General features: G+C 43.8%; 1 protein-coding gene across 1 annotated transcript in view; it reads left to right on the forward strand.

The window, feature by feature from the left end:
- TCF20 (transcription factor 20) overlaps positions 1 to 19137 on the forward strand; it is an 86653-nt gene that overhangs the window by 32227 nt on the left and 35289 nt on the right. Inside the window, exon 2 of the mRNA XM_063075674.1 lies at positions 8513 to 14227. Coding sequence (XP_062931744.1) covers positions 8549 to 14227 — 5679 coding nt within the window. The 5' untranslated portion in view covers positions 8513 to 8548. The remainder of the gene's footprint in view (positions 1 to 8512; positions 14228 to 19137) is intronic.

The following is a 19137-nucleotide window of genomic DNA, read 5'->3' on the forward strand; positions in this document are numbered from 1 at the left end:
CTTCGGATTCGTCCTTAGTATCTTTTGAATTTTAATTCAGAATTATATTTGAATGAATTATAAAATGAAACATACTTTTTGCCTGTAAGTGGCAACACTGATTGCTTTCTGTAATCCTTTTGTCTGGGAAGGTTTAGAAATTATGTACTCATACAACCTTAAAATGATGAGAAAAAAAAAAATTCAGTGACATCTCAAAAGCCCTTAAGCTCAAGAGTTAGGAAAAAACCCACAGGGACCCCAGCTAACCCCTGAGAATACCACTGGCCTCACCTTCCTGCCTCCTTTCGGCGAACTGCTTGGCCATCCTGCTCACAGATGTGGTCATCTAAAGAGATCTTAGGGTGCCCTTGTGAATAAAAGACAGGTAGCCACTGAGTGGACATGTGGCCCAGGTTCCTTTGGTCTGTCCAGGAGCAGACTTATGGCACTTAAGTTCAGTGCTACAGAAGCATACAGTTGATAAGATGCTACAGCCTCTTGGCTATTTGAGATTATGTCTAAAAATAGGTGTGCCCACTGGGGGATGGAATTCAGCTGTTTTTAGGCATGATTCTGAAAAATCATTCCAAGCCAGTGATTCTGTGTGCACACTCGCTTGGGCACCACAGTGTCTAAAGGTGCCTGTGTGGTATTGGCTCCAGGTTTCCTGGAGCAGAGTTTTCTCTGGCAAGTTCTTTCCTCCCCTTCCTGCCTCTGGCCTCCCTTTCCTCCCCCTGGGCTGAGAAGCGCTCTACTGCCCATTGGAACAGACAGAGCAAAGACGTTGAAATAGTGTCAGGGGTCTATTTTTTAAATGAGGTTAATGAAACTTTTAGCGTGATTATTTTCCACACAAACATTAATGTAAATAGATATGAAAAGGGAGAAGATACATCCACAATCCTGCTACTGTGGGTCGTCACAAGGTTTTCATTTTTCAGTATTATTCCCTTTGGCCCTGAACTAAATGAATGCCTAATTTCCAGATATTTGTAATCATAGCACAGTTATGACTTTATATGCTGCTGTTTTTTGTCTGATGCTATGTCATAAGCATTTTCCATGGTGCTAGAATCTTTGCAATTATTTTAATGATTATTTACTATTTCTTTGAGTGGTTGTACCATAATTTGCTTAATCATCTTCAAATGATAAAGAGTTAGGTTGTTGCCAGTTTTTTTCTTCTAGATAACACTGGTGTGAATATTTGGTATTTTTTGTTTCGTCTGGTTGTTTGTTTTGAGATTTTATTACCAGTTTGCTTTTCCAAAGGGTGGTAATAATTTATGCTGCTTTTATTACTTTTCGTACCAGCTTTAGCCTGACCTCACCAGATGGGATATCATCTCATAAATTTTTTGGAAAATTTGATAGCAATAAATTTGTTCCCCCACTTTTGTTGTTGTGTTTCCTTTTTTTGCTGTTTTTTTTTTTTTTTTTCTTTCCCACTTTTTGCCTGCATGTATTTGGTCATGGTTGAAAGTGGATATTTTTTATAGCTTACATGGTTGATGTGCTATGGTTTTAACTCTCAGAGAGCAAACTTCTTATTTCAGCAATATTCTGGTGGATTTCTTTTCCTCTAGACAGTGAACTGATTTGCAAATTCTGACTGAGTTGTTCCTTAAGCTGCTTTCAGGCTCCTTGCTGTGCTCCCAAGGTGGAGCAGGCCAGCACCATGAGCATGTCATCTTATTCAGAAGAACTAATTGTACTGTCAGTCACTGAAAAATCTAGGCTCTGCCCATGTCCAAACAGGACATAGAACATGAAATATCAAATTAAGTCATCGGGCAGATCTATGTGTCTGCTATACTTGGGAGGATCCCATGTTTGCACACACATAAAACAAATGATACAGATATGAGGGTATTTCAGACAGTTTGTGGGAAAATAGAATTAAATGATAATACAAATTTTTCTATGAACTTTTTGAAGTACCCTCGTATATCCAGGTACAAGCAGTCAACTTAATCCTAGCAGATTTCAAGATTCCTTTCTAAAATGCTTCCCAATTTGTGAAAGTAGCAGCATTGTCTTGTTGCTGGCTGAAGGAAGTCTTCTGCCAGAAGTGCAGACTGGGTTCTGGGGTGGACATACCATATCTCATCTCTCTGTTTACTCCAAATGTTTTGGTTGTTTAATTTCTCTGAGCCTCAGTTTGAAAAAAGGCGTACTAACACATCTGAGATCATGGTGAGGATTAAATACATTAACATTTATGTAAAGTACCTGGTAGAGTGTGTGGCCTGTGTTAGGCATGTAGTAAATAAGGGATAGCCACAGTTATTATAGATCTGACCCAAGTGTTTGTCAGGATTTTCAAAAGATTTGGGTGTTCCTTTCTCAATTTGTGGTGCAGTGAAAGAAAGGATCATGGACTTTAGAATCAAAAGAGTTGGAGTTATAGAACATCAGCTCCAACTTGTCTTAGAAGAGTGACTTTTGGAAAATTACAGAATTTATCTGGGTTTTTTTCTCATGCATTAATTGAGTTATGTAAAACTATGTAGTACCTGACATGTAGAAGTTGCTTAATAAATGGTAATTATTATGATATCAGCAGAAGATATCTTAGGTACTGGCTAAAGGTAAATGCACTTTACTAAGTTTGTTTTTACTAAGGTAAAGCCAACAAATTCTCTGCTTTAAGAAAGACTTACTTATAGAGAAGATCACATTTCAGAAGCTCTAAGATTCTGAGAGCCATATGACCTGACATGACAGGAGGGAATTTATGGACTTAGGGATGCTTCAGAGAAAGTTTCAAGGACAAACCGACCAAAGTGAGAGTGGGGTGGGTGATGGCACAGAGGGGACTGAGCGAGCTTATTTGAGAGCGTGGAGAGGAGCAGAAATTGTGTTGAAGATACCAGAGGGTTTCAGGGTTTGTGGAGAGCACGACACTGTCAAAATGGTAGGTGAAGACAAGCTCTTCTCTTCTTTACTGACTTCTGGTGCTGAGAAAGAGAACTTTTGGAGTTGTTATTCTAACCCAAGAAAGGTCAAAGTGGCAGTGACGAGGATGGAGAGGTAAAGGGCAAATACAGGGAAGAGCAGTGTCGTGATTAGGTAACATCTTAAATACAAAGAGTTAAAGGGATGAGTGCGAGGTTATTCTGAAGCTTCTTGCTTAGGGTGATTGTGATTTTCCTTGAGGGTAGAAAGTTGGGTCAGTTGAGGAAAGAACAGCTTTATCTTTGTTGTTAAAATGCATTGGTGACTGCCTAAGAATAAATACTTTTTTTCATCTTTATAGAAATTATTCCAGCCATAAGTGACTCTGCCCAGAGTCCTTACATGCCAGAAGTGCCTGATCTGTCTTGCCACTACCAACTAAAGAGGGCTGGAGGTCTTGTCTTCTGTCTCTGCATGGTCGTTAAAACCTTTGCTGTATGGTTAATAAGTTCTGCAGACCCCATACCTCCCCAGCCCTGGCGTTCAGAGCCCAGTACCTGCTTGCTACTATTTTTAGTATCTCATCCAATATTGAACCTTGGGCATTTCTTGCTTTCTTGAAGCTTGGCTGTGCATTTTTTCTGACATGTCTAGGCATTTTGTTGAGGGAGGATTCCTGTCCCTGTTGTATGCCACACTGCATGAAATAGGAGTCTCTTACTCCCCAAGTGATGATAGTCCACTCTGAAATCCTAGGAATGAGAGAAGAGCTATTATCAGTCAGAATCCCGATAGAAAACAGATGGCATACTCAAACTGGGTAATGTGAGGAGTGTTTAATTTTATCACTCAGGAAAAGAAATGTATTCTGTTCCAGGTATGAAGGGTTTGAATATAGGAATTAAGAATTTACCCAACCTTGTAAAAACTGGGATTGGGAAGGTCAGGCAAACTATTCCTGATGATCTCAGACTGAAGCATCGCGGTGGGGGTTCTCGTACGTACCTCCAGGGAGTATTGACCTCTCCTTTTCTTCTACCTTCCAAATCTTTCTTGTGCATCTCTTTGCAAACTCTAACCCAAACCATGCGGGAAAAGTGTTCTGGAAAGGTAGCTCCCAGCTTCTGATCTGCAGAGTAGAATTTAGAAAGAGAGTGATCACAATGCTGAGTTGACAGCAATTAATGACAATAAAGAGATTATTTGCGAAGGGTGAGCAGGGTTTGGGGAAACCATTGGGAAAGTGGAGTCTTCTGGGCTGGCAATAGCAGGAAGTTGTTATTACCTCCTAGGCTGGAGGGCAAGAGGAGGAAGTGGTTCCTGGAGCCTGGAAAAAGTGGCTAAATATTTGGGTTGCCCACTGGGGCTGTAGCTATTGGTGAAGTCTCAGTCAGCCTTGGTAATCGCATAGTAGGAGCTAGGAGAGTGAATTTCTGTCTCACTGTCCTCTGCTGCCTCTTACCAGCCAAACTGGGCCAGAAGCCAGTGGGTGGAGGAGCCGTTTGATAGTCCTTCCAGTGCTCCTTCCAGGCATAGAGTAGGGTAGAGATGGGTGAGGAGTGAGCCTGGGAGCAAACAGAATATCCCCCCCACACAGGGGCCATAACAAGAAGCATATAGGTTAAGATCTTGAGGGTTGAATCATTTTTTGCAAGGAAGGGGAGTAAGCAGAAAATCAGCCATTACACCTGAAATGAGAGAAGATGCAGATAATTGGAAAGATGAGAGGAAATTGTCTTGAAGACAGTTTGGAGAACTTTGAAGAGAATGGACTGGGAGTGGGAAGATGATGGACATGTGGAGGAAGAAGGAGCTAATGTTGGTTTTCTATAAGAAAAAGGTCCCCAGCCCTTCGATAGGATGGAGAGTGCTGCTGCAGCCCCGAGGCAGTGGCTGTAGTGAGGTCGGCATGTGGACTCGGGAATGGACAGGCATGACGTTCTGGACTCTGCTTGTATACCTCCACAGCCCTTCTGAAAGCATGCAGAAAGTTAGGAATCTGCGAACAGCAGGAAGCGGGGTGGGGGGGGGGGAATGAGTTGGTAAACCTCTTTTTCAGAGTATGTATGCAATTCCTGTGGGTGACCTACTTCCATTTAAACAAGTGAGTTCAGGCATTTGTCATTTTTAATCACAATGCTTTAGAACTGATTACACTGATGCTTTTTTTTTTTTTTTTAAGTGGTGAATGGTATTGGAATGATCTCTATTATTACCTTATTTTATATGCTAATGGTAAAATTACAAACACTCCAGGTTTATATTTTCTATTGTTGGTATACTTGGTTTTCCTAATTGTTTTACTTGGAACTCCTAAAAAAGATGAACTTGCAACAGCACTCTAGTACTCAGATACTTCATGTATACTAAGGATTTGAAGGTATTTGGCTGTGGGTTTTGCTTTTTTTCTTTCCTCGTAGTCCATAAACTAGAACTGTAACAGCAGGGAGAAAGGCATCATATGGACAGGGAATCTCCTGGGAAGGGCCGAGAGCAGAACAGAGAAGGACTTGTTCTCCTACCTGTTTTCTCTGTCTAGAAACAGGGTTCTCTCAGGAACCGGACAGCTTGACGCACAATTTGGTGTTTAAAGTGCTCTTTAGCTCTTATTGGCTCCTATTTAGGAAAAATATGGAGCAAGTGGCAACATTATTTATACACTCAGATCATCAGAAGCCTGGTTTTATTTCCAGAAGAAGTAAACGGCATGTAAAGTATTTATTTATGGAGAGATAATCTCTCTTGAGGTAGCTTTTCATTAGTTTAAACTGCCAGATTTACTGCTTTTGTTCAATTTAGCCCCCATTCAGCCTTCTTTTATCTTCTATGGAAGGCCACTGGCACTTAGAACTATGAACACCACAAATAGGAAAAAACGTGTGTGGACAGAGTTGTTCTTGATAGTTCTGGAAAGGATGCAGGAGGTGGAAGTCGGTCCCTGTGAGAGGGCAGCAGAGAAGGGACATGCTTAAAAGTATGTTGGTGGCCACCCACTTTCAAGGCTGACCTCTGACAGGACAAATGGCATCTGTTACAGACCATGAGGAAGGTCCTCTGGGTAGTACAGTGTTAAGATCATGGCCTGTGGTGACTGCCACACTGGGTCCTCGCCCCGCTGCTTAAGAGCTTCGTGAACTCTGTGCTTCCGTTTCCTCATCTGTAAAATGAAGATATTAGTGTCGTGAGGATTAAATGAGTTAGTGCATGTCAAGTGCTAGAACGGTGTCAAGCTTATAATAAACATTTAAATAGCTATTATCTGTTGTCTAGCACTTTCATTGGAACAAAGAAACAGCAGTCTGTCTCAGAGGCGTTTTGAAGAGAATGAGGAGCAGTTTCCTTTAGATTATGACATTATTTGTATGTGAATGTTTAAAGGTAGTTTGGGGTCGTGTGACTATATAATCAAACTTAATATCAAAGAATTAGATCCTTATCTAGCTATTTCAGGCTTCAGATACTTCAGGAAGAAGTGGGTCAAGTTTCAGAGTTTGAGGATACTGACCATCTTCTGCTGTGATCATATCTACTTTCTGAAGTCTCTCCTCAGTTCTCATATGGACCCACGTTGGGTTTTTTTCCTCTTAGAATTGGACCCAGAGGGCTTTACAGGCAAAGTCTTCATTCAGCATCCTCCACCCCTGCTTTTAGATCAATCATATTCTGTTTTCTCTTCCTGCAGTTCTCCCATCTCACCCTCACAGCACCATCTCTGAATATATACATTCTAGTCTCATTCTCTAAGGCCTAGTTATTTTGTGTTTTTAATTGTTGGTGGCTGGTCAGTACAGGGATCTGAACACTTGATCTTGGTGTTATAACATTGCACTCTAAACAAAAAGGCCTAGTTCTATACCTTTCAATTGTTCACACAGAATGCCTATCTGTGTGCTCTTTGCTGTTGCCTATCTGTGTGCTCTTTCTTTGCTGTTTTAATGGTAGGAGGATTACAGCAAGGAACAGGAGGCCTCTGCCCTTTAAGGAGTTCACATTCTAGTGAGGGATGGACAGACAGTAAACCCAGTAGCATATATGCATCTGTAGGGAACGGGGGGGGGGGGGGGGGGGGGCGGGGGCGGGAGGCGGGGGAAGGCCAGGATGAGGGTGTGGAATTAACTATTTTTAATAGGATGGCCATGGAAGGCCTTACCAATCAGGTGACATTTACTCAGAGAATGGAAGGAGGTGAGATGGACAAGCTGTGTGACTGTGGGGGAAGAGCATGGCAGGTGAGCACTGAGAGCAGAGTTCCTGTGTAGAAATGTGGGTGGCCCTAAGGAGATAGTGGGGCTAGAGTATGTGTATGGTGGGGTAGTTCTGAGAACGGCTTCCCATGGAATGAAATGAGATGGGAGAGCTTGGCGGGCTTGGAGGTGATGAATCTGACTTTCCTGGGGGCAGCTCCATTTTCAGCTCCCCTTGAGAGGAACTAAGAAATGAGCTTCATAAACCATTGTAGGAAAGCTTTGCGTTAGTATCTTGACCTAGCCCATATGTGTTTCATACCTTCTTTTTTAAATAATTGATTTTAAAGCCATCCAGAGCAGTTTGGCCTTGTCCTATTCATCTCTGACTCTGAGAAAGAGATAGGCCCAGGCAAAAGGAAAAATAAAATCACCTCTTGTTTAATTGTTCAAGAGGTAATGCAGCAAAGGTAATGCAAAGTGGTAACCCAGTCAGAAGACTTTGGGAAGAGTCTGGATCCTAGGCTTGATGAATTGTTATTTTCCTCTCTATTTTTTGCTGTTCTCCCAAGTGACCGTTTCAATTCCTTCTTTAACAGTAATGGCCAGTGATAACTCTGTGAATAGTAGATTGCCAGGTAAAAAAAAACCACGTGGAGGTTGAAGGTTTAAAGGTTCTAGAACTTCTTATAAATCTCCAAAATGAATCTGGAAGAATAGTCATTGCTACTCTCTGGCTGAAGTCTATCTAGCCGTTTGTACCTGGGAATTGAGGGTGGGTGGTTGAGAAGGGGTGCTCTGGACATGATTATGTGTCAAGAAGAGGTTGGCCCTGAAGTTGGTGTGGATGACTACAGCATAAGGAATTCATAATGAAGGTTGAGTGTCCTGGGGTCACCAGTCATCACAGGTACTGTGATGCATTTGGACATAAGGAACTGGCATCTATTCTCAGACCAGTTCTTTTTCTCGGTGTTGGGGGACAGGAGTGGGGAGCCAGTGGAGTGACTGCCTCCCATTATTTAAGACTGTCAGTGCAGTGATCAGTCTAATACATAAAAACAAAGAAATTAAAGTGTTTTTTCACCCCTCCCCCACCGTAACTGGAAGACTCCTATAAAAATTGCTGTTTTTTATTGACAGCAATAACACAGTCCCATATTTTAACCCAGTTAAATTTGGGGGGCTTGTTTGTCTAATAGTAAAGTTTTTGCTATATTGAATTTGTATACACCCAGAATGTTTTCATCCTACGACAGTCTCCCGCCTCACTCTTTAGGCCATTTCTCTGAATATTTGCATTTTCAGAAATGGATACAAGAGTAGACAAAATTCAAACCAGTCAACTTCATCTGGGCATCTCAGTGATCTTATCCTCTCTGTCATCTGGACTTGATTTTATTTGTACTGTGTGTCTAATGTTTTTCTTTCTTTTCTTCTATTTCCAGGAGGGCTGTTGGCCTGCTGCTGTGCTGCTGAACAGTATGCAGTCCTTTCGGGAGCAAAGCAGTTACCACGGAAACCAGCAGAGCTACCCACAGGAAGTACACGGCTCGTCCCGGATAGAAGAGTTCAGCCCTCGTCAGGCCCAGATGTTCCAGAGTTTTGGAGGTGCAGGTGGCAGTAGTGGCAGCAGTGGCAGTGGCAGTGGTGGTGGACGACGAGGAACAGCAGCTACTGCTGCAGCGATGGCTAGTGAAACCTCTGGCCATCAGAGTTACCAGGGTTTCAGAAAAGAGGCTGGGGATTTTTACTACATGGCAGGCAACAAAGACCCTGTGGCGACAGGAACCCCACAGCCTCCTCAGCGAAGGCCTTCTGGGCCTGTGCAGAGCTATGGACCCCCCCAGGGGAGCAGCTTCGGTAATCAGTATGGGAATGAGGGTCATGTGGGCCAGTTTCAAGCACAGCACTCTGCCCTTAGTGGTGTGTCTCATTATCAGCAGGATTACACAGGGCCTTTCTCTCCAGGGAGTGCTCAGTACCAGCAGCAGGCTTCCAGTCAGCAGCAGCAGCAGCAAGTACAGCAGTTGAGACAACAGCTTTACCAGTCCCATCAGCCTCTACCACAAGCCACTGGCCAGCCAGCATCGGGCTCATCTCATCTACAGCCAATGCAGCGGCCCTCAACTCTGCCCTCCTCTGCTGCGGGTTACCAGTTAAGAGTAGGTCAGTTTGGCCAACACTACCAGTCTTCTGCTTCCTCCTCCTCCTCCTCCTCTTTCCCTTCACCACAACGTTTTAGTCAGTCTGGACAGAGCTACGATGGCAGTTACAGTGTGAACGCTGGATCCCAGTATGAAGGACATAATGTAGGTTCTAATACCCAGGCTTATGGAACACAATCAAATTATAGCTATCAGCCTCAATCTATGAAAAACTTTGAACAGGCAAAGATTCCACAAGGGTCCCAGCAGGGGCAGCAGCAGCAACAGCAGCAGCAGCAGCAGCAGCAGCAGCAGCAGCAGCAGCAACAACATCCCCCTCAGCATGTGATGCAGTATACCAATGCTGCCACCAAGCTGCCCCTGCAAGGCCAGGTTGGGCAGTACAACCAGCCCGAGGTTCCTGTGAGGTCTCCCATGCAGTTCCACCAGAATTTCAGCCCCATTTCTAACCCTTCTCCAGCTGCCTCTGTGGTTCAGTCTCCAAGCTGTAGCTCTACCCCATCTCCTCTCATGCAGAGTGGGGAGAATCTCCAGTGTGGACAAAGCAGTGTGCCCATGAGTTCCAGAAACAGAATTTTACAGTTAATGCCTCAACTGAGTCCAACCCCGTCAATGATGCCCAGTCCTAATTCTCATGCTGCAGGTTTCAAAGGGTTTGGACTAGAAGGAGTGCCAGAAAAGCGACTGACAGATCCTGGGTTGAGCAGTTTGAGTGCCCTGAGTACTCAAGTGGCCAACCTTCCTAATACCGTTCAGCACATGTTACTTTCTGATGCCCTGACACCTCAGAAGAAGACCTCCAAGAGGCCCTCCTCATCTTCTAAGAAAGCCGACAGCTGTACAAACTCTGAAGGCTCCTCACAGCCTGAAGAACAGCTGAAGTCCCCTATGGCAGAGTCACTGGATGGAGGCTGCTCTAGCAGTTCAGAGGATCAAGGCGAGAGAGTGAGGCAACTAAGTGGCCAGAGCACCAGCTCCGACACCACCTCCAAGGGTGGCACCTCAGAGAAGGCTGGCTCCTCACCAGCACAAGGTGCTCAGAACGAACCCGCCAGACTCAGTGCCAGTCCTGCAGCAGGAGAGGAGGCCATCTCACCAGGCACTAAGGACACACCATTGGCATCCGAGGGGAACGCAAAAGTCAATGAGAAAACAGTTGGGGTGATTGTCTCCCGGGAAGCCATGACAAGTCGGGTAGAAAAGCCTGGTGGACAAGATAAAGGCTCCCAAGAGGATGATCCTGCAGCCTCTCAAAGGCCACCTAGCAATGGTGGGGCAAAGGAAACCAGTCACGCATCCCTTCCACAGCCAGAGCCTCTTGGAGTAGGGAGCAAAGGAAACAAGAACGGAGATAACAACTCCAACCACAGTGGAGAGGGAAACAGCCAGAGTGGCCACTCTGCAGCAGGCTCTGGCTTTACAGGCAGAACTGAACCTAGCAAGTCTCCTGGAAGCCTGCGCTATAGTTACAAAGATAGTTTTGGGTCGGCTGTGCCACGAAATGTCGGTGGCTTTCCTCAGTATCCTACAGGGCAAGAAAAGGGGGATTTCACTGGCCATGGGGAACGAAAGGGTAGAAACGAGAAGTTCCCCAGCCTCCTGCAGGAAGTACTTCAGGGTTATCACCACCACCCTGACCGGAGATATTCAAGGAGTACTCAGGAGCATCAAGGGATGGCTGGTGGCCTAGAAGGAACTACAAGACCCAATGTCTTAGTTAGTCAAACCAATGAATTAGCTAGTAGGGGCCTTCTGAACAAAAGCATTGGGTCCCTATTAGAAAACCCCCATTGGGGCCCCTGGGAAAGGAAATCAAGCAGCACAGCTTCTGAAATGAAACAGATCAATTTGGCGGACTATCCAATTCCCAGAAAGTTTGAAATAGAGCCTCAGTCATCAGCCCATGAGCCTGGGGGTTCCCTCTCTGAAAGAAGGTCAGTGATCTGTGATATTTCTCCACTAAGACAGATTGTCAGGGACCCGGGGGCTCACTCACTGGGACACATGGGTGCTGACACCAGAATTGGGAGGAATGAACGTCTCAATCCAAGTTTAAGTCAGTCAGTCATTCTTCCAGGTGGATTAGTGTCCATGGAAGCAAAGCTGAAATCCCAGAGTGGGCAGATAAAAGAGGAAGACTTTGAACAATCCAAATCCCAGGCTAGTTTCAACAATAAGAAATCTGGAGACCACTGTCATCCTACTAGCATCAAACATGAGTCTTACCGTGGCAATTCCAGCCCTGGAGCAGCCATCCACGATTCCCTTGCAGACTACAGCTCACAGGACAGCAGACCCACACCCATGCGGCGTGTCCCTGGCAGAGTTGGTGGTCGGGAGGGCATGAGGGGTCGATCTCCTTCTCAGTATCATGACTTTGCAGAAAAATTGAAGATGTCTCCTGGGAGAAGCAGAGGCCCAGGGGGAGACCCACATCACATGAACCCACATATGACCTTTTCAGAGAGGGCTAACAGGAGTTCTTTACACGCCCCATTTTCTCCCAACTCAGAAAGCCTGGCCTCTGCTTATCACACAAACACTCGGGCTCATGCTTATGGGGATCCTAACGCAGGGTTGAATTCTCAGCTCCATTATAAGAGACAGATGTACCAACAGCAACAAGAGGAGTATAAAGACTGGAGCAGCAGTTCTGCTCAGGGAGTAATTGCCGCAGCACAGCACAGGCAGGAGGGGCCACGGAAGAGCCCAAGGCAGCAGCAGTTTCTGGACAGAGTTCGGAGCCCTCTGAAAAATGACAAAGATGGTATGATGTATGGCCCACCCGTAGGGACTTACCATGACCCCAGCACTCAGGAAGCTGGGCGCTGCCTCATGTCTAGTGATGGTCTGCCTAACAAAGGCATGGAATTGAAGCATGGCTCCCAGAAGTTACAAGAATCTTGTTGGGATCTTTCCCGGCAAACTTCTCCAGCCAAAAGCAGTGGTCCTCCAGGAATGTCCAATCAAAAAAGGTATGGACCACCCCATGAGGCTGATGGACATGGACTAGCAGAGTCCACACAGTCATCCAAACCTGGTAACGTTATGCTAAGGCTTCCAGGTCAAGAAGACCATTCTTCTCAAAACCCCTTAATCATGAGGAGGCGTGTCCGTTCTTTTATATCCCCCATTCCCAGTAAGAGACAGTCACAAGATGTAAAGAACAGTAATACTGAAGATAAAGGGCGCCTCCTTCACCCATCAAAAGAAGGCGCTGATAAAGCATTCAATTCTTATGCCCACCTTTCTCATAGTCAGGATATCAAGTCTATCCCCAAGAGAGATTCTGCCAAGGACCTTCAAAGTCCAGATAATAGAAACTGCCCTGCTGTTACCCTCACAAGCCCTGGTAAGACCAAGATACTGCCCCCACGGAAAGGACGGGGCTTAAAATTGGAAGCTATAGTTCAGAAGATCACATCCCCAAATATTAGGAGGAGTGCATCCTCGAATAGTGCAGAGGCAGGGGGAGACACAGTGACGCTGGATGACATACTGTCTTTGAAGAGTGGGCCTCCTGAAGGTGGGAGTGTCGCTGTTCAGGATGCCGAGATGGAGAAGAGAAAAGGTGAGGTGGTATCTGACCTAGTCATTCCGACAAACCAGGAGTTGAACATTGAAAAGTCTCTTCCAAGGTCTTCAGAAGAGTGGCGTGGCAGTGGGGACGACAAAGTCAAGACAGAGACACTTCCAGAAGTGGTTACTACTGGAAAGGAACCCCCTGGTGCCATGACACCTGCAACCTCACAGAAGCCTGGCAGTAACCAAGGGAGACCAGATGGTCCCCTGGGTGGGACAGCACCTTTAATCTTTCCTGACTCAAAGAATGTACCTCCAGTGGGCATATTGGCCCCTGAGGCAAACCCCAAGGCTGAAGAGAAAGAGAACGAAACAGTTACAATTTCACCCAAACAAGAGGGTTTCCCTCCGAAGGGATATTTCCCATCGGGAAAGAAGAAGGGAAGACCCATTGGTAGCGTGAATAAGCAAAAGAAACAACAGCAGCCACCGCCTCCGCCCCCTCCACCCCCTCAGATACCAGAAGGTTCTGCAGATGGAGAGCCAAAGCCGAAAAAGCAGAGGCAAAGGAGGGAGAGAAGGAAGACTGGGACCCAGCCAAGGAAGCGAAAAACGAAACAAGCAGTTCCCATCGTAGAACCTCAAGAACCTGAGATCAAACTGAAGTATGCCACCCAGCCACTGGATAAAACTGATGCCAAGAACAAGTCTTTTTTCCCTTATATCCATGTAGTAAATAAGTGTGAGCTTGGAGCCGTTTGTACAATCATCAATGCTGAAGAAGAAGAGCAGACCAAATTGGTGAGGGGTCGGAAGGGTCAGAGAGCACTGACCCCTCCACCCAGCAGCACTGAAAGCAAGGCGCTCCCAGCTTCATCCTTCATGCTGCAGGGACCTGTTGTGACAGAGTCTTCTGTTATGGGGCACCTGGTTTGTTGTCTGTGTGGCAAGTGGGCCAGTTACCGGAACATGGGTGACCTCTTTGGACCCTTTTATCCCCAAGATTATGCAGCCACTCTCCCGAAGAATCCGCCTCCTAAGAGGGCCACAGAAATGCAGAGCAAAGTCAAGGTACGGCACAAAAGCGCTTCTAACGGCTCCAAGACGGACACTGAGGAGGAAGAAGAGCAGCAGCAGCAGAAGGAGCAGAGGAGCCTGGCTGCGCACCCCAGGTTCAAGCGGCGCCACCGCTCCGAGGACTGTGGTGGAGGCCCTCGGTCCCTGTCCAGGGGGCTCCCTTGTAAAAAAGCAGCCACTGAGGGCAGCAGTGAAAAGACTATTTTGGACTCAAAGCCCTCCGTGCCCACCACTTCAGAAGGTGGCCCTGAGCCGGAGTTACAAATCCCTGAACTACCTCTTGACAGCAATGAATTTTGGGTCCATGAGGGTTGTATTCTCTGGGCCAATGGAATCTACCTGGTCTGTGGCAGGCTCTACGGCCTGCAGGAAGCGCTGGAAATAGCCAGAGAGATGGTGAGTATGAGGAATCCCGTACCGGCTCGGGATTTTTGTTACTTCATTTGGTTACGTTTCTTCTACCTTATTTCTTATTCTTACATATCACATAATTATTCCTCCGAATTAAAGCCTTCAGGCCCAAATGATGGACAGAAAATGAAGTAGGTAATATGGCAGATTTGTTTAACTTTTATCTTCATCAGTTACACATGTCCATAGGTTACAAAGTGATGCCACTTCTGTAAAGCTTTTTGAAAAACGGGTCCCTCCCACTCTCTCTGTCCTCGAACCTGATTCCTGCTTCCAAGAGCTATTCACTTTCAACAGTTTCAGTTTTCAAAAGTTCCTTTCACGGCCAGTTTCTTTTGTTTCTAAATAATGGATTTTTACTGCTATTTATTTTATTGATTTTTTAAAGTCATTTTTTATTTTCTGACATCTATAATACCGTGAAATACACTGTGATTATATTTCCTTCTAAAATGTTTTGTTTCTCTGGGATGCTGTTTTCATGTCTATTTGTGTTTTCATTTGCTTTTTACTTTCCTGGGCAACGTCTTTGTAATCCACCCTTCCAGTTAGGTGTTTATTATTCTTCAGATCTGTTTCATAACTGTAACCCTGGGGCACTTCATCAGCCTCACCACTTCTCTCCTCTGTTGAATGCTGTTTCCTGAATCCCAAGTCTTCCCTTTCTTAAAATGGGCCTTCATTTAAGGGAGTGCATTATCCTTCATAGTTTCCTGAGAAAGGGTGCATGGGGGTAAGTATATTGAGATCTTCTATATCTGAACATGTCTTCATTCTGCTCTCATGCTTAATTGATAATTGGCTGGATGTGGAATTCTAGATTTGAAATAATTCTCTGCATTATCTGGAAGTCATTGCTCCTGACTTGTCCTTTAGCTTCCAGTGTGCATTTGAGAGGACAGGACCTGTTCTGATTTTCAGTCCATCTGTGTTCTGGGTTTTTTTTTTTTTTTCTTCTGGAAGGTTTGAGGATCTTCTCATTTTCCCTAGGGTTCTGAGATTTCAAAATGATAGACCTTGAGTAGGTCCCTTTTCATTTTTTTGTGCTGGCTTCTCTGTGAGAACTTTCCAGCTGTACACTCACGTCTTGCAAGAATTTCGTCATGTGTTAGTTCTTTGATAATTTCTTTCCCTGTGTTTTCTCTGCATTTCTCTTTCTGTAATCACTGTTAATAAGGTATTGTACTCCTGGATTAATGCTCTGGATTTTTCTCTTTTCTCCTCTGTTCTGTGTTCTCTTTCCTTGTCTCTTTGTTCCAAATTCTCCATGCTTTCTTCAACTTTATCATCTAACCTTTAGCTTTTCTTCTTCTTTTTCTTTTTTTTTTTTAAAGATGACCAGTAAGGGGATCCGAACTCATGGCCTTGGTGTTATCAGCACCACACTCGCCCATGTGAGCCACGGGCCAGCCCTTAGCTTTTATTTTTCTGATATTTGGAAGTACATTTTCTTCTCTGAATGTACTCATTTTTAGAAAATTGGAGCCTGGTTTACAGTTGCTCTTAACTTTTTGAGCACATTATAGGGTGTTTTTTTGTAATTATCTTAAGTCCTTTTGACTGTTTCCTATTTCCTCTTTCTTGTTAGGGGTTCTTCAAACGCCTGGTTATCTCTGGCCATTTATTTATATTTTTAGGAGAGAAAGGTATACTAAAAAATGATTTGAAGCTCGGTGTTACAGTGTGGGCAAGGCTTGTTGGCCTGTGGTCTGAGTTCGGTTTTCCCAGAGAAAAATCTTGAGATTTCCTGTCTGGGGGTATGAGCTTGGCTGCTAGCATCCTAAAAGCTGACTGGAGAAGGGGATGGTAGGCTTGTGTGGATGGGGATGTGGTCTTATCATTCAGTGTGCAGACTTTAATATCCCCCCACCTGTTTGCAGCACACCCCATGCCTCTCTGGTGGGGACAGTTACCTGGTTAAATTGGGTTGAGTTAGGAATCTAACTCCTCTTATGAACTTTGAGCTCCGTTTTCCAGCCTTATCTTGCACACCCCCATCCCCTTCTGAGGCACCCGGTCTTCCCCGGTACTCTGCCACGTGACTGGCTTGCTAGGGACTCCTGCACTGCTGTCATCACTCTCCGCTTCCTCCCAGTCCGCTGAGTCACTTACTCGGTTTATCCTGTCTCCAGCATCCAGAATTCAGACACCTCTTGTATGTTATTTGTCTCCTCTCCCGTTCTCCATGTCCTCAGGAGTTTGTGTTGCAAGTTTCTCTCCTTTTTATGTGGGAAGAGAACATGTATAAATGTATGTTCAGTCTGCCGTATTTAATCAGATGATTATCTTTAAAACTTAACCATACTTGACAAATATATAAATGACTTTTAATCACAGTTTATAAGGATCTTATCAGTCAGGATCATAGTATTCTTGGACACCTCATATTAGCCTCTCTCTCCCCCATACCTCTTCCCTTAAAATACTTTATTTTATCATTATATTATCCCCAGAATTTGTAACAGTATCTGGCAAAAAGGAAGTACTCATAGACAACAGTCAAAAATATATATAATGTGATACACACACACACACAAAAGGGCACTTTAGAAAGTTCGTGGAAAAATAGAATTGAAAGATAATACAAATCTTTTCACAAACTTTTTGAAGTACCCTCTTATTTGGAATTACAACATTCTAATTCAGTTACACAGGGAACTTGTCCTTTACTCTTAACACCCCCCCCCCCGACACACACACACAGTCTTTTTCTCCCTTCTTCCCTCTTTCCATTGTCAACATCACTGTGAAACCTCAAATTTGAAATACAAGTAGATTTACTTCCCCTTAGAAGTTTAGATACAGTGACATTTTAAATGCAAAGGTCCTGAAGGGATATGACATTTTAGACCCTAAAGTACAAACTTCTTTAAATAGTCAAATTTGAGCACTCATAATAATCCGTGAATCATCATCTTGCCCAAGTTGATGGCCTGCTTGCCAACTTTCCTCTGGAAGTTATAATTGTTTATTTGTTGCTTTTTGGTGTGTGTGTGACCATCTGCCAGTGTTTTCTTTTTTTCGGCATTTAATATTATTAACATCTCTCTGTGCAATGTGTGAACTTTTGAGCATTCTATACCCCATACAGTCCTGAGTCATTTAAGGATGAGCACTTCCTTAGAAATGCCTCATTAGGTGATTTCATCAGTGTGCGAACATCAGGGAGTATATTTAGACAAATCTAGATGGTATAGCGCACTACACACCTAATATGGTACAGCCTATTGCTCCTAAATGAGCAATGCTACAATGTTACGATGACCATGACTGTCCCTACGGGACGGAAATTTTTCAGCTCCATTATAATTTGATGGGAGCAATGTCATATATGCCGTCTGTTGTTGGCTGAAATGTCATTATGCGGCACGTGACTGTAATTGGTAACCAGTAATCAGGCTAAATCCTGTCCAGCAAATCCCTAGATCCTGTGTCTCGATCCAAGTTTAGTTTATAGGAAGTAAAAAAGCACCCTAAAATAATGCAGCCACCCTAAATCACAGTTCTGTCTCTGAAAGGTTGGTGAACAGTGGGCCTTTTAAAATGTCTAATCAGGAGTCCATGTTTTCAGAAAGTGACTATTTAGTCTACTACTTGTCAGGTTCGATCCCAAAATAAAATCTGGACTGTTATAACTGGAACAGATACACCAAATATGATAAAAGAGTCTCTTTCTTAAACCTACCCCCCACAGCTTTCCAATGACTGACTGGTTAAAATAACATGAGGTGAGCACGTTAGGTAACGAATACTGAAAGTATTTTTTGTTTTTTAAAATACAAGTTGCAGTCTTAACTGTCTCAATAGTGCTTCTAATTAATAATATTCTCTAAGGGATAAGAAGTTGGGATGTTTCATTTAAAGGCAAAAGGTATAAAAACAGGTAGTTTTGACCCTACACTGCTCTATATAGAGGCTCTAAACTTAGATTTTTGGCCTTTGCCACTGCTCCGTCAGGGGCTGTAGATTTCACCATCTCCTTTAATAACAAGTTTCAGAACAGTAACAGTTGACCAGTCTTAAGTAAATCTCATACTGCAGCTTTCAGCTTACTTCTTTATATTGTACTCACTGTGCCAGTGCCCTTAAATTTATTTTTTTCTTCTCTTCATCCATAGATATTGGGAAATGCTCTTAAATGTTTTAACTTTCTCTTTCCTCTGTTCTATTTTATTTATTTTACATCCCTCTTTAAGAATAGAATACTAGCATTATATTTTGAATTTAATTTTTCAGAATACTTGCACATCTCTTATTCTCACGAGATCCTGCTGAGATAGGACGGGAGAAGAAGATATTCCATTACCCTCAGAATAAAAGGCAACGTTAGTGACACATGCACAGTTAATACAGCCCAGTGATGTGTTGGTTTTAAAAGTGGTTTAAAAAGTTGTGCTGGACTGGCTGGTTAGCTCACTTGGGAGAGCATGGTGCTGGTAATATCAAGGTCGGGGGTTTGGATTCCGCATACCAGCCAGCCTCCAAAAAAGAAATTAAGTTATGTGTTTTAGCTCTTTAAGCTGTTGTTCCACTATGACTATAAGATCCTTTTCTGTTTTATTTATTGGAGCTTTTATTCTCCTTTTCTTAATGTACTCAAGAATAAATTAAAATTACACTAACTTGGCTTCTTTTATTTAATTTGATAGATGGCATTTCAAATTGTCAAGGTCACTTTGAGTCTAGTTTTATCTTACTTGGGTTTTAGTAGTTGCATTCAATTTTGGCCTTGCTTAATGAGCATGCTCTCAATCCTATCATGTAAGATAAGGCCACATATATTTCATTAGAAATCCATTTTGGCCTATATATTTATCAGGTGTTTTGACAAGCGTGATATTATAACAAAATAATATGAAGTCCTCAAGAGACAGAAGCTCCTCTCCCAGTAAGTG

This window comes from Cynocephalus volans, chromosome 12 (assembly GCF_027409185.1).
Source record: "Cynocephalus volans isolate mCynVol1 chromosome 12, mCynVol1.pri, whole genome shotgun sequence".
Lineage (NCBI taxonomy): Eukaryota > Metazoa > Chordata > Mammalia > Dermoptera > Cynocephalidae > Cynocephalus > Cynocephalus volans.